The 27,036-nt window shown below is 39.7% G+C and overlaps 1 protein-coding gene across 1 annotated transcript in view; it reads right to left on the reverse strand.

Annotated features, from left to right (window-relative positions):
- Window positions 1-27,036, reverse strand: part of MOXD1 (monooxygenase DBH like 1) — a gene marked incomplete at its 5' end in the record, with an annotated part of 69,401 nt that overhangs the window by 14,724 nt on the left and 27,641 nt on the right. Inside the window, 4 exons of the mRNA XM_081140580.1 lie at window positions 97-288; window positions 1,470-1,636; window positions 3,186-3,288; window positions 3,573-3,752. Coding sequence (XP_080996706.1) covers window positions 97-288; window positions 1,470-1,636; window positions 3,186-3,288; window positions 3,573-3,752 — 642 coding nt within the window. The remainder of the gene's footprint in view (window positions 1-96; window positions 289-1,469; window positions 1,637-3,185; window positions 3,289-3,572; window positions 3,753-27,036) is intronic.

Consider the following 27,036-nt stretch of genomic DNA (forward strand, 5'->3'; position numbering starts at 1 on the left):
CAGTGCATCCCACCACTAGAAACCTGGCTAATTCTCAGCAGATGTATGTCTCACGACCTTGATAACATTCAGTGAAAAAGAGCAAAACATTCATACTGGTAAGATTGTTCGTTCTTCCTTCAGATACTGAAACTCCTGGAAATTGAAGTCGAAGTTGTCATCGTAAGCAAGTAATCTCATTTCCTCCCCTCTGCGGAAATGCCGCAGGCGGATGCTCCTGCCCGCCAGGTGCGCATGCAGGAGGGCGGCGAACACGTGGATCCCGCTCGGCCTCTCGGCCTCCAGCGCCTACGAATGGGGCGGGAGAGAGGAAGACTCCATCAGCCCGGGGGCGGGAGGGAGGAAGGCTCCATCAGCCCGGGGGCAGGAGGGAGGAAGGCTCCATCAGCCCGGGGGCAGGAGGGAGGAAGGCTCCATCAGCCCAACGAGCGTGTATTCGGACAGTTCTCCTGCAAAGAGATGCAGAGGGACAACCGAGAAGTAAAGCTAAAGTGGTGTATGTGAATGTTTGAGCCACCAAACATTTTGAATTTGGATTTCTCATGACATTCCTAGCAGGGTTATCATTCCGAAGCAATATTTGCCAGAGGAAGAGAAAGGGAACGAATGCTGACAGGACCTACTGGACTATTCCTAAATGTCACCTTTCTGTCTCCTTCTTTGAGGAGGTAAAGAGGAAGTCAGAGATCCTGGCAAAAAATATCCCAGTAGGTTAGCAGCCTGCAAGTTAAAACTCGTAGAAGGAGAAATTATTCCCACATTTTCTGATAAGAAAACCAAGTGGGAGAGAGGCTTCGATGACTTGCCCGTGGTCCTACAGGCAGTGAGTGATGTCCTGGCGATTTGAATCCTGGTCTCACTAACTCAGAAGATCATGCTTCCCTTCAGCGGCCTGCCGCACTCGGCAGCCACACCGCCTTTCAATTCATAAAGGATACGAGCCCTGTTGAAATCCTCTCATTCCAGAGAAAAAACTATCAATGAAAGCAGCCATTGTTAAATACTTATACTCAGATTTATCTTGCTCAATATGTATTTTTATATTAGCTATTCTTGCTCTTTGGTTAAAGAATGGAAGAAAACTACGAAGCAAAGCAAAGCAGAAAAAAACTGAAAATTAATTAATGGAAAAACAAATAGAGATGAAAGGTGAAGCTGAGACAGGAAACTACACAAACAGAGAAAGAGAATTTAAAAGATAAAATACAGCGTCCGATATGAAACAAACAAAGGAGGTGGGGCCAGGAAGGAAAACAGGCTGGGAGTCCTTCTTGTCTTCAGAATTGGACTCCTGTAGCCTTCAAGATTTAAAAAAGCAACCAAAGGTCCTGCTAACATTGTAAATAATGGTTTCCCAGTGTGACAACAAGGAAAACGCGGCTGATGAACAGGCATGGACTTTCCCAAGCACTGCTTTCTCAGAGCATGAGTGAGGGCGCAAAGAGCGCCCGCAGACGGGGCCGGCATACCTCTTGCAGGCACTCGCGGGTGCAGTGGCCCTCGGACTGGAACTCGGGCATGCCGGGGGGGATGGTGTGGAAGAGGCTCACCCAGAGGCCAGCCTCGATCACCCCGGCATCGTATTTCCTTATATCTGTTGTGTGAAATAGCCTCAGTCCAGAATTATCTATTAAGCCTGGAACAAGAGCATGTAATTAAAAGTGAGTTTGCGTTTGTAAAAAAAAAAAATTCCCTATATTCAGTTGAAGAGATTCATTCATTTCTCCTGAAATCTCAAGGAAAAGCAATACAAGTAAAGATTAATGGAAGACAACATTCAGCTTCACACATGGGAATTAAAAATCAAGTCGTCTGCCGGGCCGGGCGTGGCTCAGAGGTTGGGTGTCGACCTAGGATCCAGGCGATCGGGGTTCGATTCCCGGTCAGGGCACATGCCCGGGTTGCGGGCTCATCCCCAGTCGGGGGCATGCGGGAGGCAGCCGACCAATGACTCTCTCTCATCACTGATGTTTCTCTCTCTCTCTCCCTCTCACTTCTCCCTGAAATCAATAAGGATACCTTTAAAAAAAAAAAAAAAATTATCTACCGTGAAGACAGAATGAAAACCCCAAGGTCATTCATCAGAATGTGTAAAAACTCAACCAAAGTCTTACACAGTTTTCAGGTAAAGTGCAGTAGCATTTACGTAGACGTGAAAAACGCCTGGTGGAGAAACCATCTGCTGATGGAGAAAGCCATCAATGATGAACTTTCTTTATAGTTTGTCACCGTTCTTCCACTCATTCAACAGCTATCCAATCAATACTAACTAGACTGTTATATGAAAAGCACTGCAACTGGCATTGTGGAATGAAGGATGAATACGTCACCTTCCTTGCTGTGACATATTTATAAGGAGGGCAATGTGAACCCCAAACTTCATCAGTCTGTTCCACTAATTTTGAAATTAGTTGGCTCCTTCCTGCAAGTGGTGACTTACCTACCTATGAACACCAAATTGACCCTTTGGAGGGATTAGCATGTATATAATCTTATATTAATTGGTGTGCTTATTTTATTGTTTCTCTTTCCCACGATACTGTAATTTCTACAAGGGTGAAAACAGTGTCTGTTTTTTATGAACATTATATTGTTAGGCACAGACCCAGCACGTAGTCGGTGTCCAGTATTTGCTGAATAATTGCACGAATCGATGTAAAAATAATAACTTTACTATCTTTCAATGTTTTGGTTTTGGAATATTACAGAAGTAAATTCTGAAATCAAATGTAAATACTTACCGCTCTTCATTTCAGTATCATATCACACAGTGTCCCTGCATAAATACTTTTTGAGTATATTTATGGTTTTCCTACCGCACAACAAAATGCTTAATATTTTCTAGTGTGATGAATGACAGTTTTTCACATGAGTAGTTAGAAAATGTTTCATAAGTACCCGTTTTGGGGGACTAATTTACACAACAAAGGAAAAATGTCTATTCTTCTGCTTCCTGGTAAATTGTATGAAAATGTTTAAGATTAGTGGCCACAGGCCCCACTTGCCTTGTTCATCGCTGGTAATGACTCTTGTCCCCGTGTAATTATTAATAGCACCCCCTAATTCAGATCACCAACATGTAAGTTAATCCTTTATGACAAAGGATGCTATTTTATTTCAACTCTGAGACAGAAGTTACAAAACTTTTAAAAATCATAGGCAGAATATATGAAGAGAGAACTCACCGTCCTTATATGTCGGATTGTCATAGTGAACTTCCAGGAGCACATAAACAGGATCTAACGGAGTGCCGAGGGATAATCCAACATGAGGTGGATAGGAAAAACCCTAAATTAGGAGAATTTCATGAGAGAGTGTCCTAGGAGAGCTGCTGAAAGCTCTACTCCACTCAAAACCCAGCCATTCTCAAAAGAGATTTCAACATCCTGGAACTCCATCCATCTATAGGTGATAAAACAAAATGGCTTAAGAAAAGAATTATTTCTTTTGCAACCAAAAATAAGCCACCCTCCTATTAAAAAGCAGTATACCGAGCTTTACTTCTAAATACTGGAATCACAGGGGAAACATGACGGGTGAACTGTGCGACATCTCGGTCGTCTCAGCCCCACCTCTCCGCCGATGGCCCAGGCGAAGATGACGGTCTCGCAGGTGTGGAAGGCGTCGGGCATGTTGGGGTGGTAGCACTCGTGGCCGGAGCCCAGGACGCTGGCGTTCAGGCCGCTGCTGCACTGGTAGAGCAGGACGTGGTGCACCAGGCTCTCGTGGCCTCTCTGTATCACGGGCTCCACCTAGAGGCAGGGCAGGGCAGAGCGAGGGTGCGTGAGCCCGGCCGCCGCGCAGGCCGCGCACGCCGTCAGCATTTCAGAGAAGTGGGTTTCCCCATGGGCGAAGGCTCTGAGGCTCACGTATAACCTGTTTTGACGACGACGACAACGATGACAACGACAACGACCATGCCAACAACCAGAAGGAGACAGCTGTTTACTCCAGGAATCCTGGGGCTTTACCAACCGGTGTGTTCTAACTCACTTTTGTTTCCCTTACCATGCTGCATAACAGATGTTTCAAAGTTTGCTTTCCCTCTTCCAGGCTTTACTTTGCCCTTGCTCGTCTTCACTCTTTTTTTTTTTTTTCTATTTTTCCAAATAGAAAAAAAAAAATCAAGACCTTTTAGGCATAAACTCCATCGGCCTCCCTCTCTTCCACCTCTAAAGGTTTTCTGTACTAATCCTTACTGGAGGTGCCGCATGATGTGTCATCTACCTACCTTTCAGATGCTGAGCATAGAGATGGGCTCGAAGGAGGGTTCAATAGTGGATATTTTTATTTTAGAATTTATTTTATTTCAGAATTTAAAAACAAATTCTATTAAGAATTTACTTAGAGTTTGGGAGAAAAGAAAAGAAAACATTGTAGTGATGTACTCCTGTGACACCCCTCAGATTAGGAGAGGGGAGGTAGAAACCAGCGAAAACAGAATGAACAGTGAGGTTCGTCCTCACAGTGAAAGCAGGTCCGGGCGAGCACGCTCCTACCATTGTTCCCTCTGCGAGTTCCCCTCATAACACTCTCCCATTCAGTCCAGGAGCCCAGAGAGGGCTAAGCGTACCCTCAAATCACAAAGAGCAGCATACCCAGAGCAAACGTGCGGGCCCTGGGCTTGGCCTAGCTGGGTTAGCGGTGTTGCCAACAGTTACATGGTTCTTCGAGCCTTCTGTTATCTGACAAAGAAGCCCTGGTGCATCCCTAAATCTCTAAAAGATTAGCGGTCTTAGGGCGCATCCACTTTTCTGCTTTTAGGCTTAACTACTCAAGTGCAGGCAACGCATTTTTTTGGTAAATCCTCACATGAGGATATTTTTCCATTGACTTTTAGAGAGAGTAAAAGGGAGGGAGGGAAGGGGAGAGAAAGAGAGAGAGAGAAACACTGATGTGAGAGACACATCAATTGGCTGCCTCCCGCATGGGCCCCGACGCTGGGCTGGACCCTGCAGCCCAGGTACCTGCCCTTGACTGGGAACCAAACCCGAGAGCCTTTGGTGCGAGGATCTCACAAGAAAGTGGGGTGACACTCTAACCACTCACTGGCCACTGCCAGGCAATGCGTTTGCTTCAGACATGGGTAATAAAGAGGAAGCGTTTTCAGCCATTTTTGCCTAAGGCTTCCCATTTTGATTTTCTACATAGTTTTATCTTTTAAAAAAAAAAAAAAAAAAAGTAAAATCTAAGCAGCAGAAGAGGGAAATGGTACATGGTAGGTAGAGACCTGAGTAGGCAGCCAAGGATTTGAGTTTTTAACCCAGCTTTATTTTCTGCTGCACAGTGAGTCATGCCTTACTTAGCATATGTACATTTTAACATCACATGCATAGAAAGGACACTGCCCACGGCTCTGTCTACACTTGTCTCTGAAATACTGTGAGCCCTCAGAAATTATTTTCTATTTTACTTGGAAATGACAGTTATTATTCAAGCATGGTTGCATAATATACAATGATTACACAAACAGGTAATCCAGGATTTCTACTGGGTTTTAGTTCCCACATCTAGTTTAAGCTTTCTTGTTAGACTTGATTTATTTGGGCACCTCAGTACTCCAGGGGGGCACCGGGCACTGCTAATATGTCCACCGTAAGATATTTAGGCACATGTGGGATTTTTGTTAAGTTCAGGAAGAATCTATAGGTTGTACTGAGCTCTATAAGACAGGTCCTGGAAAGGAATTGTTAGGGAAAATAGCTGGCTGTTGCCAAGGCAGCCACAGAAACTAGTGGTCTTCATCGAGGCATGGCAAGAGTGAGCTAAGAGTGTGCATGCGGAGATGTGAGGCTGGGTGGTGACTGCCAGTAAGATGCTTAAAAATGGGCAAAGGACTTGAAAAGACACTTCTCCAAAGAGGACATACAGATGACCAACAGACATATGAATAAGTGCTCAAAGTCACTAATCATCAGAGAGAAGCAGATTAAAACCAAAGTGAGGTGTCACCTCACACCTGCCAGAATGGCTACTGTCAATAAAACAACACACAAATGTTGGCGAGGGTGTGGAGAAAAGGGAATCCTTGTGCACTGTTGGTGGGAATGGTGCAGCCACTGTGAAAAACAGTATGTAATTTACCTCAGAAAATTAGAAATGAAACTGCCTTATGACCCAGTGACTCCACTTCAGGGAATTTATCCAAGGAAACTGGAAACACAAATTTGAAAAAATATATGCAGCCCTATGTTCATTGCAGCGTTATTTACAATAACCAAGGTTTAGAAGCAGCCCAAGTGTCCCTCAGTAGATGAGTAGATAGAAAAGCTGTGGGGCATTTACACAATGGAATACTACTAGGCCATAAAAAAGGAGGGGAGGCACCCCAGTGCTCCACAACACATCCTACTCGTTGGCTAAATGCAAGCATTAAACACTACTCTCTCTTGTCTATCCAGTAACTGTTCATGGGAAAAACTTTTCCTTTTGCATCACTGTGGTGTTTGGAACAATGGTGTAGTTATACATTTTTTTATTAAAAGTATTTCTGAAAAAATAAGGCTGTAATGAATCATTGCTCTAAGGAGCAGAACTTCAAAAAGGTGCCCTATTTTGATCATTTCACAGATGTCACATTGTTATCACAATCAAATGGGAATGCCAAGGGTTGTCTCTATTCAACAAATATTAAACTTACAGAAATTGTCAAAGAAGGCATAGCAACATAAAGTATGTAAGTCTAGATTGTTATTTCTGAGGCTGAAATGAACATTTAAGTCGTATTTTAGGCTGGCTCTATGATTGCAGAAGAAATAAATATAAAGCAATATAAAGCAGTGCATATGGAAGTGGGTGGCAAAGACACAAACACCCGATGACATATTAAAGCGTGTTATTGATCACTGAGTTCTTGATCGCATACGTGGGATTTACAGACATACCTTCAAATGATTAGACACCAGGCGAGCTTGGCAGCTAGAGGTTATCTATTAACCTCTGTGCATAGTAAAGGAACAGCTGAGGAACCAAAACACAGATGAAAGTGAAGGAGGGAATAAAGAACTGCTAAGAATAGCCAAGAGCAAGTGGAAATTAACATCGACCATGACACTGAGCCTGGAAAGTGAAAGGCCCCCAATATTTATGCAGTTCCCGGTGACCTGTCCTCTGCTCTTACCCTCTTTATCCAGGTCAAATGTGTCTAGCACAGTCCCTGCAACACACAGAGGCTGCTCAATAACTGTTTACTCCGTGGAAATGAGTAAATACTCCCCTTTCTCTGAAGCCAGCATTAATAAGGCTGAGTCACCAAGTTCAAATCCACTGCCTTCTAATTTCTGGGTTGGCTCAATTCCATTGACATACCCTGCACTGAACTTCAGCACCCCCACTGCCCCACCCCGTTCTTACAACCACTGAGGGCTGCACCCCCGTGGAAACTCTTTCCATCCCTCTTCCCTCCTCTTTTAGTTTTTCCACACCCTTCCAGTCACTCAACCCACCACTTTTCCCCAGGAGGCCACCTGAACTGCTTACTCACTCACCAGGCCCTCGCAGTCGACCCAGGCCCTCATAACCGTCAATCAATCCTGTGAGCTGCCCCTTCTGATCCCCCACTTGGGATACTGAAGATACTTCCACAACTTATTCACATAAGACCTCAAAATTCATGATTCACACTCGTGCCTCCACGTGAGCCTTTCTTTATCTTGCTCTGCATCCTGTTCCTTGGCTATGAATGGGCACAACTTCCAGCGAGTGGGAGGACTCTGCCCCATTGCAAACCTTTAAGAATCTGTGCGAACCTCCTAATCAGCCCTCAGTAAACGGCTCAATTATTTTGGTGAGAGAGGAATGGATGTCTGTCTACACTAGCTGCACAAGGCCAGTTGGGGGTAGAACTTGATGCAAAGAGCAAAACGATTGAAAAGTCTTAAACACCAGCAACCTATTCCACATATTCAGTGTTTTCAAAGTATATAAAATTTTATAAAGTAATGAAATGATCCAAAGAACCTCACATGACGTCGTCTTCTTCTCGTTAGGATAGAATAAGAAGGGATAAGTGAAAAAAAAACAACCACCTTCTAAGTGTCTCAGAATTCCTTAGAACTTAGAACTAAGGCACTATTTCAAAACAGGAGGTAAGAAAATCTCAGGGGAAATACGTTACCTTTCTGTGGTTGGAGCTGGGGGGGAGTGGGTCCTTGACAAAACTGTGCCTGCCTCCTGGTCTCCCTTCACCAGCGAATACTGTAAACAGATTCAGTTCAAAAAGGACTCCTCCTCAAAGCCACTCAGCATCAGTAAACTTAAGAATCCACGTTCTTTTGACCCTTCAAATACCAATTCCCTAAACAGTAACACTTACTGAGAGGAATATCGTGTGGTTTTTGCTATTTCCCCTGTACTGGGTTGAACAGTATCCCTCTAAAATTTAAGACCACCCAGAACCTGAGAATGTGACCTTCTTTAGAAATAGTGTCTTCTGTAGATGTAGTTAGTTACGAGGTCACACTGTCTTAGGGTGGGGTCCTAAAGCCAATGACTAGTGTTTTTATAGAAAAGGAGAGGGAAATTCAGATTCAGACACACAGAAAGAGACAATGGCCATGAGAAGACAGAAGCAGATACTAGAATCAAGTTGCCACAAGCCAAGGAATGCCAGAAACCACCAGGAGCTGGAAGAACCAAGGAAGGATTCTTTCCCAGAGCCTGCGGAGGGAGCATGGCCCTGCCGATGCCTAGATTTTGGACTTCAGGCCTGCAGAGCTGTGAGAGAATAAATTTCTGCTGTTTCAAGATACCCAGCTTGTGGTCATTTATTTTGGTACTGTAGAAAGTGAATACATCCATCACCCTCAATTTTTTTATGATAAAATAACAACTTGCAGATACATATTATTTTATAATTAGGTCATAATTTCCCTCCGTTTGTTTCTGATATGAACTTATCACAAATACACATGCCCCCCCTTACATGATTGAGGTTAAATAGGTTTCATTATCTATAGCTAAATAGATGTGTATCTCGCTTTAGTTTTTATGTTGTGGGGCAAAAACAGGGAGAAAGTGCCCTTCTTGACTTGTCTAAGTACACTAAGCTCAGCGTGAGAGAAACAGGAGGTTGTTAGAGGTCTCCGAGCAACTTCCCTATACTTACTCTTCCCAGTCTACCCATTTAACATGTTGCTTGTTGAAACATGAGTGGAACATAGCTCTCCACAAACAACTTGCAATTCAATAAATTAAAATTAAAACAAGAGGAGAGAGGCGAAGGGTGGGCTCTGTAATGAGCTGGAAATTTTGTAAATTCCCATCACTTTTCTTCCTGCCTGTTCTTGTTCCTGGCAGCATGCTTTATACATTCACCTGAGGCACAGGTTGTGCTCCATGTAAGAGCCAATAAACCATCTCTCACAGAGGTTATCCAAAGATCAGCTGGCTCATGAAGAGATGCTACCTCTGAGAACACTTCAGGCAGAACTAGCAGTGTGAATAGATGATTACAAGATCATGCTGACTATGACAGGGAGGGGGGTGTCCAATTTATAAGAGGCAAACAAATTGAGTAAGAGAATGATCTTCCCACGGCTAGTCCACTCTGAAAAAGGTCAAGTTCCAAAGCAAAACCTGACTTCTAGTGTAGTGTCAAAGGGTCACAGCTTGAATGGACTTGGCAGCTAAAGCTCAGGAAGTGATGGTTATGTGGGAGAGAGATGAAGAAAAGGAAAGGGGAGAACTGAGGGAGAGTTAATTATCTGGGAAATAATTGACCCCCTGCTGCATCCCCGAGTCTTCATGGAAAGTACCATCCTCAAGCATGAGCAGGTCCTGCCCGCCACTATTGACCAGTTCAGGGATGGGTGCCCAGTACATCAATCTTTTCTTGGGATTTTCAAACTATAATTAAAACAAAAACAAAACATCACCCTCTAGAAGCTGGAGGTTGTAGAAGCCAGTGTGTCATGAGATACAAGTCAGCACACAGACTTGTCCAAAGACAAGACAAGACAGTCTTGGCAGGGTCTGAACACCTAACAAGCTGTTTCTGAAGCCAGCTGCACCTGCTGTTCTGTGGCTTATTTAGTCAGCCTTCCCTCTTATTTCATGAGTCAATATATTCCTATTTCCTAAGCTATTTGAGGTTGGGTTTCTGTTACTTGCAACCAAGAGTCCTCATTATGAGAAATTATGTATCATCAATTCATCAAGATGTATGTGCATTTACGTAGGTGCTATCCGAAATTATTCTTTTTTTTGTCTCTTAGGAAACTTGCCATATAAAACGACTTTGTTTTTGTTTTACTCTTTCATCTTAATTGGCTCTGGGTGAGTTAATAACAAAGTTAGTTCAATAAATGCCCTTGAAAAGCAACATGGGGGGATCACCCCTATAACACACCCGAATGTCCTTCGCCCTTGCTTACGGATTCCTGAAGTTCCATATATGTGCAGCAGTATTAAGGCTGCTTTCTTAAAGAATATGCACAGGCCCTCGAGAGAGGTAAAACATTATGACTTATAGTCAGTTATTTCAAAATGTAAATTAACTAGGTTCTTTTGCTGAACACCTCAAGAATATAAAAAGCACTGGGTTCCTTCCTTCCTCATGCTGCTCCAGGGTCTGCAATTCCAACTCCTCCAAAGAACCGAAAACATACTTGGGACTATGCGTGATAAGGGATCCAAGAGGGGGAAAGAACATAATCAAAGGTGACAAGGGGTCAGGGTTAAAAACTTTCCTTACCATTTTAATCTGAAAATCTTCTCTCTCAATAAATGTCATTCATTCATGCACTCGACTAACTCCCTCCTGCAAAACTCCAAACAATAACACCTATATCTACCTACTATGTGCTCTTTGTTAGGTGTCGAGGGAGGAAACAAAAATGCATCCGCCATGAATGACAATCACACAGTTCATATTCTAGGACAGTAGAAAAAGCCAGAGAATGGTACTTTCTGGTTGCCTTCCAGCATCAGTTCCATCAGAAGGTCTTCCAGCCAGGATCCTGAATTTCTTAGTCACACACCATTTGACTAAGAATGATCCCCTCTTCTCTTGAGGGGCCTAAACCCATCTATGTGAGTCCATCTTTGACATGAACTTAAAGTGGTCCAATCGCAGGACTTTTACATGGTGGCTGATGGAAGAGCTGTCCTCTCCTGTCGCCTGCATGTGAAAGGGAGTCGGGGCTGCCATTTCTCTTAGGTGCTTTCCTTCTTAACAACACTCCATATTCCAACCAGACAATTTCCCCAGACCAGCACTTTTCACCTTGTTAATCTGACCGATAATATTCAATGGCTCCACACCACCCATCCTGTAGTTGGTCAAGTCCACACTTCTTTTTCTGAAATTCAGGGCCCTCTGTTACTGGCTGTATGCAACCTACAAAGTCCCATATGCATGAATTCTGCCACAGGGATCCCTTCCCTTATACATCATGTTCAGTCTCACCTCCATAATTTCTTTCACACTGTTTTCTCCATCTGATACATCCTCTTACTCAACTTTGCTTATTAAAATCCTACTCACTCTCGAAAGCCCAGGCTTTGTTTTCACTGGATGCCCTCTCTGATTGTTTTGGCTCACATCTGCCGTGTTGCTCTGAACTTCTTTCAAGCTACTATGTGGTAGCTTGAAGCCAAACACTTGGTTTGGAATCCAACCTCTGGTGCTCGCTAGCTGTGTGACCTGAGGCAAACTGCTTACCCTTACTGAAACTCCATTGTTGTTTTAATTTATAAGATGGAAATACAAATCAACTCTTGATCTATTATAAAAACATAGAGGAGAAAATGTGTCTAGCACATAATAATTTATAGTAAGCCGCTGAAAACTATACTCAGTTCTATACAAGTTAGCACATATATTTTTTTATTAAAGGTAATTATTTCATATGTGAATTTTTTTTCTCCTTAATTAGAGCAGCAACTCATTGTTCCACCACTTGCTGACAATTCATTATATGAAGCAGGCTTCTTCAAAGCCTTTTTATTTGTGTGTTGTAATTAGGAAAATGTAATATTAAGACTGTATCTTGCTAGTTATCCTTTAACATGCTATTGCTTACATCTTTATAGGTTTAAGCTGTTTGTAAATGAAAAATCTGAGTTATTTTTAAGGTTAACCTGCATGTCAAAATCTGGAATTAAAAATACATACAGTCCAAAAGCATATAATATAGATATGACTTTGCTATTTCATACTGCAGAAAAATGGTTCAGAGGACTTTTCCAACAGTTTTATTGGTCAACACATGCTCTTTAATGCAATGACATGTACATCAAAGGTGTGAGTATATCTGGATTTCTGCCAGTTCTATGCAAGGTGGAGAGACTGCATGAACCAACATGTTTTATGGAGAATTAAAACTGCAGAAATAGGATTATAGCTCCATATCTCAGAATGACAGGCAGGACAGAACCGTGCAGTAAAATGCATGGACACTCCCACTTCATTTTATGTGGCCCATTTTCCTATCTTGGAGAAGCGAACTAAGAGTTAATAGAGGGAAGAATTAGAAGCAACACTCTGCTGAGCTAAGAAAAGTAAACACTAAATTACCAAAACAGTGGAGAAATTATGTGCAACATTTGTGTCAAACAAAGGGCTAATACCCTGAATACAAAAAAGTTCTGACAATACAGACCAAAAAACCCAACAGTGAAAATGGGCAAAGTACATGAACAAAAAGTTCACAGCAAAGACACTGCAGAGGAAAAAGATGTTAAAAGTCATTCATAATTAAATAAATGTAAATAAAAACAGCATACTTTTTTCATTTGTCAGATTGAGAACATTTTAAGTTTGTTAACAGGCAATGTTGGCAAGAGTTATGGACTGAATGTTGTATCCTCCATCCCAAACTTCACATACTGAAGTCCCAACCATCTACAAGCCAAGAGGAGAGGCCTCAGGATAAAACCTATCTTGCTGGCACCCTGATCTTGGACTTCCCAGCCTCCAGAGCCATGAGAAAGAAATTTCTACTGTTTAAAGCCACCCAGCCTTTGGTATTTTGTTACGGCAGCCTAAGCAAACTGATACAGAGAGCAAGTATGTACTGGCATAACACTGGAAATAATTAAAGGGTGCTGATTAAATTATATTTAAATTCAGATAATGGACTACCACAAAATCATAAAGGAGTAAGACAGAGCTACACACACTGAAGCGGAACATTTTCCAAGAGGTGCTGCTAAATGTAAGATGGAGTGTCAAAATATATAGTGTACTCCCAGTAAAGAAATAAACAGAAATAGACATAAAGAGATGTGATTGCATATACAAAGAAAATGTCAGAAAAAGAAAAAAATAATAATGATGTTTGTGGGAAGTGAAATGTGAGTACTAGAAGTTAGAGATTTTTGCTTTTCACTTTATGGCTTCTGTATTTGAATTTTTTTACAGTGAACAAATATTAACTTTACAATATATTTTTAAAATTCTGGTTTCACTTCCTAGCTGACTGGCCCTTGACAAGTTAATTAAACATATGAGTCTCTAATTTCCTACCTCACAATGTGATCGTGAGAATTACATGAGATACTGGAAAACCCCACACAGTCCATGGTATATACAAAGCACTAATCAAATGTTAGTTCTCATATTTCCCATCCTTAATGACGTTACATGTGTATTATATTTATGTTACACTATTATACTTAATTTTATAATACAGTCTTCAAAAACCTTTGAAATTTTTATCTCCCTATACAATGCAACGTAATATCTTTTCTTTCATAATATTTTAAATTAAAATTTGTTTTTTAGAGCAATAATTGACCAAGATGGATTTGGAACTAGTTTCCAGAACAACATATTGTTACTCTGAAAATTCAATGATGTCCTTTGAGTTTTTAGGCCCTTAGAATAATTTTAAACGTTTTCTTCCCCAAACCTGTTCAAGACTTCACAGCCCGATGGCCGATGTCAGCACGTGTGCCTTGACCCCTGAGCAGGCACAGCTCCTGCTGGGAGGGTCCCAGCAATGACACCGAGACCTTTCCTTGGTTCTGCATCAAACATTTTCTATCTCTCTTGATTGTTTTTTGCTTTTTGGTCTCCTTTGAAGTTACAGTTGCTAGTCTGCTTTTGTTGTGTTGTTTTTGTGTACAGAGTTTTTCTTTTTTTTTTTTATGGCTTAAAGGCCTAATAATTCCACCCATGAAAGGACAGAACTCGATTACTAACAGATGATCCTCATGATAAAACTCCACAGCTCCAAATTAGGGGAAAGGAAAATAAAGTTTTTCATTTTGGCCAATACCACTTACAGATAAAAAGAGCCAATTAAATTATGCACATTTTAAAACTAACTTTTTAAAACTTGTTTTCACATCCTGAAACTTTCTAGTACTTGTGTTTATATGTAATTTATCATAATAATTTTGGCAGTTTTAAATAAAGCATATTATTTTAGCATTTATTCATCATAATTTAAGGACTGTATTTCCTGACAAAATTTAATAAATGGGCCATCTTTTTTTTCTTCTTTGAGAAGGGAAATAATCATGGCATGACATTTTTTATTCCTTCAGGCATAGTTTAAAGAGTAGATGTAATTGTAAGCAATACAAATTAATAACATTGCCTTATGCAGAATTCTATTAGCTTTTATCCAGCGGTCTAGAATTCATTGCTATTTAAATTTAAAGTATATTCTGTTTTATCCTATAATGAAAATAAGAGAAAAAAATGTTAAATGCCTTTCTCTGAGATACAACATAGCATTGCTTTAGAGCTGGTATTAAATCCAGGTCTTCAAATCATAATTTACTTCAATGAATTTTGTATCCTTCTATGAAGTGTCTACAAGTAGCACAGCAGACCTGTTCAATTCAGCCCTTAAATTAGATACATAATCCCCAGTGCCCAAGTTCACAGTGCATCTGTCCCCCGGATAAGACAGAGCTTCGGAACGCTGTTTACAACCCACCATCATTGACCTGAGTCTAGATTTGAGTTATCCATTCAACAAACATTCACTAAGCACCACTGTCAGGAACCGTGCCCGGGGCTGAAGACCCAAGGCCGAGCAGGGCGCAGGTGCCAGGGGGCTTAAGTTTTATGTCAGGTAGAAAGACGAGTCCCATGGAAAACGACGGGCGCTTTGATATCAACAACAGCTACCACTCACGTTCACACGTACCAAGCCTATTACGCGTGTCCTCATATTTCATCTCATCCCATCTTCATACACTCCTGAGACAGGCATCACTGTCCTTGTCACAGACGAGGACACTGAGGCACAGTTAAGGACACTGAACAAACTCCCACGGCCGCTGGGTAATGGGCTTGCAGCTGCCCCGACCGCTAACTGGCTCCGGGCCCATCCTCGGGGCGACTGTGCCCGTCTCCCTTTCTCACCTGCACAGGCGCAGAGGGAGTGTGGGGGGACGCAGGGGCAGAAAAAGAACTGCAGTAAGGTTCGAACTAACCTGGGGCTTTAATATTACGGTGCCGTTTCAAAGGCCACTGAAGTTTCTTCACGGACTTTTGCCCTCTGGCTGGAAAAGGCGTGATAAAGATCTGAGAAAGGCTACGCTTGATCTCACAGAATTTGTGACTAACCAGTACTCCAATTAAGAAATACTGTCTTTTATACTTCAGGAAAGTTCTACAAATAAATGAATGCCAGTGGATGGCTTTTGTAATTCTAGCTCCTCTCTGTTTCTCTCTTATTCTCTATGTAGTTAAACATAAGGCCTCGATGAAAAGCAGCAGCCATTTCTAAGGCAATTCCATGAAAAGGGAAACCAGCCGACTGAACTCTGTCTGAGGCTATGGCTGAGTGAAGCACGGTCTTCCGTGGGAGAATCTCACTCTAGGTGGAAAATCCCATCCAACGAAGCCTTTGTTTAGCTTAATGAACAGGGCCACACCTAATTCGCCTTTCTAAGCCCCGTGTCTCCTGCTGCCTTCCAGCTACTTGAGTAAGCAAGTCTTCTCCTCCAGACGTAGGTGTCTGCAGAGCAAAGCAAATGTCTTATTAAGCTTTGGGGTTATTTGTTTGCTCTTGATTTAATTTAGAAAGTTTCTATCCAGAGAAAATAATATAACCTCACGTATCGACCACACAGAATTAATGAACATCTTGTCACTTTTACTTTGTTATTCATCTTTGTCCCCACTAATCCAGCACATTTCTCTCTGTTCCCACTAGGTACTCAGTGGTGACCAGAACTTCCAAACTGGTAATGTGAAGGTGCGTCTCAAGGACAAACTCAGGGGTCATTAGTCCCAACAGGCTTAATCTGTTTTTTTCCTAAACATGTCAGTCATCTCCTTTAAATTAAACTTAAAATAACTTTTGCAACTAATACTTTTTATAACTTAAATATTCTCAGGTCTGTAGTCATAGAAATCAAAGCTAAAAATGGATCTACTTACAAAGGAAACATAAAAAACATGGGTGATTGATTTATTCCAGATTTTTCTCCCTCAGATAAAAGCCACGCTCAATCTAAACTTCCTAATTTACAACCTTCATAGGTATTCAGAGATATTTGCAGTTTCCGAAATGTGTCCACTCTCCTTTCTTGGCAGTTGAAAGAAGAAACCTAAAAAAGGCCTCATAAATTGAGCTATGAAATCGTTCCAGAGATCTCATCATCTTCTCTACCACAAACCATCACTCCTTTCAGATGCTTATCAAAGTCCTAATCCCAAATATCAAATGTTTTGTCAAGTGTTTGAACTTCTACCTTCACAACAAACCCATCTGCATTCTCTCCTTGCTTCTGATGCCATTGTAATGAACCAGTTATTAATAACAAGAAAGGAGCAAATGGAAGACCAGACATTATAGGCATGTTCCCTGCAAAACACTTGGGGAAGGAAACCTGATAAAGGGAAGGCAGATACATGCCCAGTAACGTTGGGGTCACAGGAAAGGTGCTGCCTGCCAGTCACCTGGGAACAGAGGTCATTGACCACAGTGGGCATGGCCACTGCAAGGGCATGAACACTTGGGGATATATAATCCCCTAAACAAAGGAGCTCTTACTCTCTTAGTTCCTCTTAGCACGCTTGGCTCATGGCTCACGCTTGGCTTCCTGGCATTCTTCCGTGTGAACCCATTTTTCATTGGCAACACTTCCAAAGCCACTTTTCTAGTTGAGACTGCCTTTTCTCTTCTCATGTACACTGTCCTCATATGTCCTGGCTAAAGTCTTGGTTCCAATCTTCTATATCCTGAACTCTATAATGAATCATGCCATTCCTCCCATCAAAACCCAATAGTTCCACTTTGCCTTAAGAGAAACTCACTTCTTGGCCTACTATCCATACTCTCAGCAATCCTGCCACAAGACACCTCCTGACACCCCTACCCCGAACTACCATCACCAAATTACCAAGAATATCTGTTCTCTGTGCCTTTGATCATGGCATTCCAGGCTTCTCAATTCTGAATGTGGCAAAACTGAACTGCATCTATGCGAACTTGAGCTGTCACTAGGATTAGCTAGATGTTCTGAACGCCCCTTACTTGGAAAACATCTGAATTCTCAAAACTTAAAACAAATATGCCGTGAAATGTTTTGAAAAGCTCAGTAAGAAATTAAGGACAATTTCCTGAACTTAAAAGAAAAGGAATATAAAATTGAAATCGAAGTGATAAAAACAGAAACTAAGGTTCTTGTGAGAATGTGCATCTACTGGTCACAAGGATAGGTTAATCCAATGATGGGGGCAGGGGGGAGACTAAACTTGACACACACCACTTCCCCCTGCACCCTTGATTTAGGCATAGAACCTGGACCCTCCAAGTTGATACAACTCCAGTGAAGTGGTGGACTGAAAAAATATAACTGCTAGTAAAAGCTGCCAATGGAAAAAAAAAACTGTCTGTCTCTGCTAGTTCTATGTTATTGTGGACTGAATATTTATGTCCCCCCAATTCATATGTTGAAGCCCTAACCTCCACTGTGATAGTATTTGAAGATGGGGCCTTTGAGAGGTAATTAAGGTTAATGAGGTTATGAGGGTGGGGCCCTCATGATGGGGTTAATGCCAGCTGGCTCTCTCTGCCCCCTTCCCTCTATTCTCACATGAAGAAGAGGTCATACAGGTACAGAGTGAAATGGCAGCCACCTACAAGCCAAAAGAGGCCTCGGTATGAAACCTATCTGGCCAGCACCTTGAACTTGGCTTCCTGCTTCCAAAACTGTAAGAAATAAATTTCTGTTGTTTACCAGTGTATGGTATTATTTTGCTATGGTAGCCACGCTGACTAAGACATGGGTAGAAAAAATAATAACAATATTCTCCCTTGGTGATGTGTAAACATAGGTCCACCCTCATGTGACAGTAGGATATGAATTTCTAGCCCTGAATGGTTAGAGAAACTCCAAACCAAGAAAATAAAGAATCCCTCATGGGTTACCTCCCCTGGCTTCTGGCAAAAAGACATACAAATATAATACTTCCGGGAAGAAGCATCCTCAGTCCAGGACCTTGTGATTCCCATAAATTAGGTTAACTTAGTAAAATTTAACAAACACTTGGGGAAACAAGAGACTATCCACAACAATATTTAGATTCCTAAGGACTTTTTATGGGAATTATGGAACAGAAAATAGAAAATAACTTTGTATATATTATAAAAGCTATTTTATTTAAATGTTTAAAAAATGGATGGACTTGGAAAGATAAGAAATATGAAGACTGACTCAGCAGATTTGAAAAGAACAGAATACAATTTCTAGAAATACAAAATAATTGAAGTTTGTAAGTTGAATAGCATATTAAAACTATGAGTTGAATATCATATTAAAAGCAATTTAAGAAAGAATTACTGAATATGAAAATAGCATTATGACCTCAAACTTCTCCAAGACAACTTTTTTTTCCACTTTTAAGGTATAATTGACATACACTAACGTGCATATATTTAAAGTATAAAATTTGATGTTTTGATATATGAATGTACTCATAAAACCATCACCACAATAGAGATAATGAATATATACATTAATCACAAAAGTTTCTCCAAGCCTCCTGGAAATCTCTGTCTTCTCTCCTTGATCCATCGTGACCCCCAGGAAACCACTCAATGGCTTCTTTTCACTATAGGTTAGTTACATTTTCTAGAATTTTATTAAAAAATGGACTCTTACATATACTTTGTTTTGTCTGGCTGGTTTCATTCAACATAATTTTTTTCAGATTATCCCATGTTGATTTTATATATCACGACTTAACTTATGTATCACTATTTAATTTATTTTTAATTGCTGAGTACTATTGTATTGTATTGTATGTTTATCCATTCACCTATGGATAGACATTTAGGTTGTTTCCATTTCTTGGCTATTACCAATAACACTGCTATGAATACTCTTCCCAAGTCTTTGTATGAACAGAAGCTTTCATTACTCTTAGATACATAGCTAACAGTAAAATAGCTGGAATATATGGTAGTGTATATTTAATTATTTTAAAAACTGCCAAATGGTTTTTCAAAATGGTTGTACCACTTTTTATTCCTATGCACAATGTATTATAGTTTCAGTTACTCCACATACCACCAATCCTTTAATTTTCATACAGCTGTTCATAGAGGTGGTATCCCAGTGTGGCTTTAATTTGTACTTCCTTAATGAGTAATAATATTGAGCAGTGCCTCAAGACAGTGGACTCAAGACAGAGCAAAAAGGACAGTGTTCTCTGAGAAATGAGAAACAAATGAGGTTAGTCCCATAATTTCCTCAGCCTACGGCCCAGAGAGTTTCCAGGCTGTTGCACAGGAAGGGGAAACCCAGGCAGAACCTGACATTCTCTCTCAGTTGAAGAGGTGGAGCTGGGAGTCCAGGGAGACCAAGTAGGTTACAGTTCACAGAATAAAACATGGGACAGGAGAGAGATTCACAGAGAGAGTACTCAGGACATCTGCCTCAAGTATTTTACTGAGTACTGGTACTCTCAGGCAGCTAAAAATCACCCTAAAAATTTCTACCCAAGACCAAGCAAGGAGTCTACTCTCACCATTTCTGTTCATCTTTGTTCTGGAGATCCTACACATTGCAATAAAGAAAAAAATTTAAAAGAAAGAAAAGGCATCATATCAGAGAGGAAAAAATAAAACTGTCTTAATTCTCAGATGACATGATGATCCAAGTAGAAGACCCAACCGAATCTGTAACAATGTTGCTAGAACTAATAGGTAAGAATAGCATGTTTGAGGGATACAAGATCCATATATAAAAATCATTTCTATTCACTGGTAACAAATAATCAGAAAATAAAGTTTAAAGGTAAATAACATTTAAAATAGCATAAAAATATTAAATACTTAGGAGTAAATCTGACAAAAGTTGTACAAGACTTCTACACTAAAAACTAAAAACATTATGTTTAGAGCAATTAAATAACAAAATATTCATGACCTTGGATTAGGCAAAACTTTCTTAGTTACACCACCAAAGGCACAATTCATAAAAGAAAAAAAATAGACTAGACTTTACCAAAATTAAGAACTTCTATTTTTCAGAAACACTGTTAAGTAAATGAAAACATGGGACAGGAGACCTTAGATTAAGACAAAATATTTATAAATCAAATATGTAATTTTAAAAAATGTAATTGGAATGTTAAAGAACACTCGAGACCCAAAAATAAAAAAGCAAAAATTTGAAGAATCACTTCACCAAAGAAGATATACAAATCGTAAATAAGCAATTTGAAAAGGTGTTCAACATCCTTGGTAATTTAGGGAAATACAAATTAAAACCACAATGAGATACAATTAGCAGGATAGCTAAAATTTTAAGACTGACTGCTCTAAGTATTGATGAAAACATAAGCACCTGAAGCAGCCCTACATCACTGCTGGGAATGTAAAATGGTGCAACTACTTTGGAAAACTGTTTGGCAGCTTTTGAAATGTTAAAAACCCTGAATACCCCATGACCCGGCCGTCCTATTCCTAGGTATACACCCAAGAGAAAAGAAAGCATGTGTTCATAGAAAGACTTATATACAAATGTTCACAGCAGCTTTATTTATAATAGCTCCAAAGTAAAAACTACACAAATATCCATCAAGTGAATGGGTAAACAAATTGTGCAATATCTATATAATAGAATGCTACTCAACAATAAAAGAATAAACTATTAAAACATATAAGCATGCAGCAACATGGATAAATCTCAAAACAATTATACTGAGTAAAAGGAAGCAGACCAAACAAAGTACATTATGATTCTATTATATAAAATTATACAAAACTAATCTGCAGTAACAGAAAACAGATGTATGGTTGTGTGGGAATAGGGGGAGGGAAGGAGTGAGAGAGATTACGAAGAGTCGTGATGAAATTTGGGGAACATGCTTACATTTTTAGTGTGATGATAATTTCAGAAGTGAACACATAAGTCAGGAGTTATCAAATTATACATTTTAAATGTGTGCAATTTATAATGTATATACCTTAACAAAACTGTTAAGAATAATCACACTATACAATACCACTAAACTCCCTCTAGAATAGCTAAAATTAAAAGCACCGATAACACCAAGTATTTAGGACACAAGGCAAGCAGAGCTGTTGAAAATCTGCGTTGTATCTAGGCTGGAACTGTTTCTTAGGGCAAGAGTAATGGCACGCCAATCCCAAGATCAGGCCTCAACAGGCGTTATAGTTTCTACTCTCTCATTTGGAACCTTGCTACCACCATTTGAACAAGCTCCATCTAGGATTCTGGAACAAGATACTATGAAGGAGAGCTCGCTTTCCGAGTGAGGCCTCGCAGACCAGGCTACAAAGAGCTGACTCCCAACCATATGACAGAGCTCAGTCACCAGGAAAGAACTGCCTATATAACCCAAGCTTATTACAGACCTATGAGTAAGCAAAGCAATAAACAGAACCCCCTGGCCAATCTGTAAACTATAATGTATGTGCATTTACTTAAAGCCTTTCAATTTGGGGGTGGTTTGGTACACGGCAACAGCTAACTGATACAAATGAATAAAAAATGCTGGTATAGTCAGATAAACACTATGCAAAGGTGAAAAAGAACACATTATTTTCTGCACAGGACAGCATAGGTGACTCACACAGGTTGAGAAAGAGAAGCCAGACACAAAAGAGTACTTACTACTGTCTGATTCTCTCTACATAAAGTTCACAACTGGCAAAGTTACGAAAAGGAGTTTTTTTAAAAAGGAATTGGTAAAGGATTGAACAGTAAATTCAAAGAGGAAATATAAATAAAAAGAGCCCCACTCTCACTGGTAGTCTGCAAAAATCAAGTCAAAACCATTTTAAATATTTGTTTTCGCCCATCAGTAGGCAATAAATTGAAAAGACTGAAATATTCAGTACTTGAGAGGGGATTAGGAAATATGTACACATTGCTAGTGTGTGAATTTTAGAAAGTTATCTGATGAATGTTAAAATTTGGAAGGTATATAACCTATACTCAATGCATTTAGGAATTTATCCAACAGAAATGAAACCACTAATACATAAGAATATACTTACAAGAATATTTATTGAAGCACAGTTTATAGCAGCAAAAAATGAAATCACCTTGAATGTGTATCAGTGTGGATGGCTGCAAAAGTTGTGCTTTTTATACACAAGAAGGGACTTAATTATGTAAATATAAAAATAAACGTGTTATTATATTTTGACCTATATAGGGGTGGTAATTTGAAAAAGCAAATTTTAAAGTAACATATGTAGTGATCCTACTTTTGTTTAAAAAAAGAAGGGAGATTTACTCAATAAAATCCTATATAATTTTATAAATGTTTTTTGAGCATAAAGTTATAAAAGGTTACAAATAAATCTGTTAACATTGGTTACTTCAGGGAAGTAAAATTTGGAGGAAGGGGGAGGACACCACTATTATTTTTTTAATACACTTTTCACTTTTTTTCTTGTAACAAGTACCTATTACACTGAAAATGAAATAAGAACACATGTTAGCAAATACTTTTTAAAAAATTCCCAGCATTTTAATTAAAATAAAAATAAAACATCAATCACTTCATTAAGTGCAGTTTTCAAATCTTATATAAAATCAGCACAGGTAGACACAGACATCATACAAAATAGGCCAAAGAAAAAGAGGAAAAACTAAACGTTTTCTTGAGAACCAGTGTATAGAACAAACTCCTTAATCTTTCAAATGATGAAAGAGAAAAATTTAACCGCTGTGATCTCTTTTCAAGATTGTTAAAGGCCAGTCCAGGAGCATATCATATCACATATGAATTTCATGTGATGACTGATTCAAGCTGAAGAAGAAATAAATTATTCCATAAAATATTTTTTAGCACTTGGAATAAATATACTTTGAACTAATGTGACCAAACCAACAATCTGTTGGAAAATTTTATTTGCTATATGAGTGGAAAATATTACTCAGAGTACTGACATTTCCTGTTTATCATTTTAAAAAGAACTTAGTTCTCTAACCTTGTAAATTTAATTCAATCGTGTCTTTTATGACATTTTGCAGTGAGAGCTTGCCTTACATAATGCATAAGATGCACTTGGAAGGCCAGCTCTTAAAAGAACTAAGCTTCATCTTAAAAGTGAATATAGAAATAAAAACCTAAGGTAGTGAAAATAGTTAATTTAAGTTATAAAGGAATTAATATACCATATAAAAATTCAGTAGGATATAAACAACTATATTTCAATGTTTCCCTCTTTTTCATGTCTCAAAGAAGTCAATGAAACCAAAGTGAGTTTCACAACTGCTCTAAATTACTAGTTACATGTAAGTAATTTAGAGCTTTCTCAGAAACTCTAAAACTTCTTTCATTATAGGTTATTGAAAGATGACAGAGTAGAAAGGGGTATAAATCTTGAGAAAATGTTTTGCCCTGATATTGTTTTATGTTTCGTATGTTGAAAGAAAGGTATAGACAGTTAACAGCAATTTGGGATTTATGGCCTAAATTTGAATCCCAGTTTCAATTCATTAACCAGATGAAAAAGGCAGTTTTTTCACTAGCCCTCATTTTCTGTAACAATGGAATAAACTATTGACAAAAGTGAACAGAAGGTTTAGACTGTCAGAGTGAAATAAAAGTTACTACGGAAGGATACTATTTCACATCTATCTTGCCTCAGGTGTTTTAAAACCATTTTCAAGTAATTTTCACAGTAATCTTACAAATAGGATAGTATCTCCATTTTGCCAATATGAAAACGGAGAATCCGAGAAGTTCTATTTAAGTTACCCAAGGTCGTGTACGTGGTAAATGAGAGAGCCAGGATTTAAACCCAGCTCTAAGTGACCAGGGAGACAGCACTCTCCAAATCTAGGCTCAGAGAAGTTAAGTAAATTGTGCAAGTCCCCGCTGCTAGACTAAGAAAATGATGTTATGTAATACTAAATACTCTATAACATTAGGAAAGACATCTAATTTTCTGAGCCTCATCTGCAAAGTGGCATAAGTAGTGGGTAAAGCACATCAACCAATATTTGTTTTCTAAAATTCAATATTTTTAAAGCACTTTCAGAGTAATCTTGAGAAGACAGGAATTGCTATTTCCATTTTATATAGGTATGTACTGACAACAAGGTCGCAACAATCAATACTATAATATGCCCCCGTTGTTTTGATGAAAAACCTGTGTTCAGTTTCCATCCAAAAGAACTGATTTTGCCTTGAAGTTAAAATTAGCTATTATGAAGAAAACACCCAATTTCATGAATAAGGATGGTTTTTAGAAAGCCTGGGGAATTTTTTTATAATTACAAGAAGCATACATCTTTGGAGGGTGGTTTTAAAGCAGTAATTTTTTTTTCAAATCTTGGGCCATAAATAAATAATCTCTTGAGATAGATCTATATTAGGCCTATGATTCAATAAAATGAAAAGCTGAATGATACAAATCTCTTCTATAAAGAATCCCACATGCATTGCATACATTTAAACTATTAAGAAAACGTGACCGACGCTGACAATGGGAATGGACGCCCAACAAAGTCAACAGTCAAGTCACCCTACGGTGACTAGAGTCTAGAGAAGATGCCTTCGTTTCCACAAGAGCAGAAAGGCCATCGCTCTCCTCCGGGGAACTGCCTGCAGCTTTTCTTTAAAGAACGAAATGGTTACATGCACATGTGTGCAGTTAAGAGGTAGCCTTGATTTCTGTTTCCGAGAGTATGACGCAAATTCCCAGAGTATCAGCACTAAGGAAAACTGGCAAATTCATGTCTGGGGGTAAAGCTACACAATGGTATCATTCAGCCTACAATCAGTGACCCCATTTAGTACTAACCGCTGCAGTCTGCAGTCGCTTTCAGTATTTCACACTAGGGGCTCTGGTATGGATACGGCATTCCCCGATCAAAAACGCAGTTACCCTGACAAGAAGTCAGTGCGGGAATTCTGCATTCTCATCTGACACAACCAGACGACGGGCTGCGAGCTCGGCTGGCAGCTGCTAGCTGGCTCGGGGGCCGCAGACGTGGGTCAGCATCGTGTCCTTTACCACATGCGGGAGCAGATGGGGCCTCTGCACACGCCGACGTGTAACACTGCGGGACTTCAACAATGGAGCCACATTCCTAATTTTGTGTGTGTTTTCCACAGACCTGAAAGTCGTATTTTGATGTTAAACCAGCAAAAATGCTCATTCGTGTTTATTTTAAAAATATACTGTCTTCCTCAGGGAAAAGTACACAAACAAGAAAATTATCAGCATGAGGCAAGTTCCTTCACCTCCCAGGGCTTTCGTTTCATCTGTAAAGTCAGGATAATACTACTTATTTCCTGCTTTGCTTTGTTTTTTATAAAGGTTGACAGTGCAGAAAATGCACAGGGCTCTCACTAAATGCTGTCTTACCATCGAGTTTTATTTTGGCACTTAAGCATATAAACAGAGAGGCTGCCTCCTAGCCATCCCCACCACATGTCCCTAAGATCCAACTAATTGCACTTTCCCAAAACGATTCTTTCCACGTGGCAGGGGACTGCCCTTCACTGCTCTCTTTTTGCCTATACTACGCACTTGCGCACCAGTGTTTCCTTGCTAGCGTTAGGGTTTCTCTATTATTCGCGCGTGCGCCAATTCTGCACATCTAGTCTGGGAGGTCCTTGGGGATGAAAGGCCGTGCCTTATATTGCTTTATATATGACAGAGGACATAGCACTGAGCGCTGTCCAAAGCAGGCACTCACCAGACACTCACTGATTCATTCTTCGTTGTGATTTAGAGGTAGTGGGAAGGGATACTCCCAGCAGCTTAAGATATATAGTGTATTAAGTCCACATCCGATTTCTGAAACATACCACAAACCAAGTACCTTTCCTATATTCTCAGGACTTCCTCACACTAAGCTAAAGGCTGAGAGGCTATGGGTAGCATTTATATATTTATTAAAATGGTTATTTACATTGTCTTGCCTTCACTTAATATTTAAAATTCCACATAGAGCAATTCGGTGAGATTTCAGTGATGAAAAGATCTCTTTGTTGGTGATGGAATGCATCTAAAGTGAGCAAGGTGGCCTTCAGTATACAGTTTCTAAAATGGGTCCAGTACATTATAAGCATTAACGTTTAGAGTTAACTTTGATGTATGTATTTCACTGGAACATAAATCTTTCTCCCTTCATAAAAGAAAGTATCCTTTATATCTGAATTAGTTCATGTTGAAATTTTATAATGAAAGTCAGCTGCAGCTCCAGAAAACAGCTGGTGTTTTTGCCTCTTCATGTCCACAAAGAAATATGCACTGCGTCAAGGAATAAACGGTCTCAGAACCATAAACTGCTTAAATCGTCTTCATGTGCAGACAACTAACAGTGCATCTTATAGTTGATGTACAACATGTGTTCAACTTTTACAGTATTTGTTGAAATGAAACAGTGTATTACCCAAAAAAATGTGTATTCATGCTACTAAAAATATAAAGGGTGTTTACTAGGTGCTACAAAATAGACCTTAAATACAGTCTCCTGGGAAATTATAGTAAATATAAAACAGTGACTCTCAACCAGGGAATTTGCAACAAAAATCACTTGGGGAACTTTTCCAAAGGACAGCAACAGCCAACACCGACAGAAGGGCCTTGACACCATCCCTAAGGACTATCTTCAGACAAGGCT

Source organism: Miniopterus schreibersii (assembly GCF_964146895.1).
Source record: "Miniopterus schreibersii genome assembly, chromosome: 6".
NCBI lineage: Eukaryota > Metazoa > Chordata > Mammalia > Chiroptera > Miniopteridae > Miniopterus > Miniopterus schreibersii.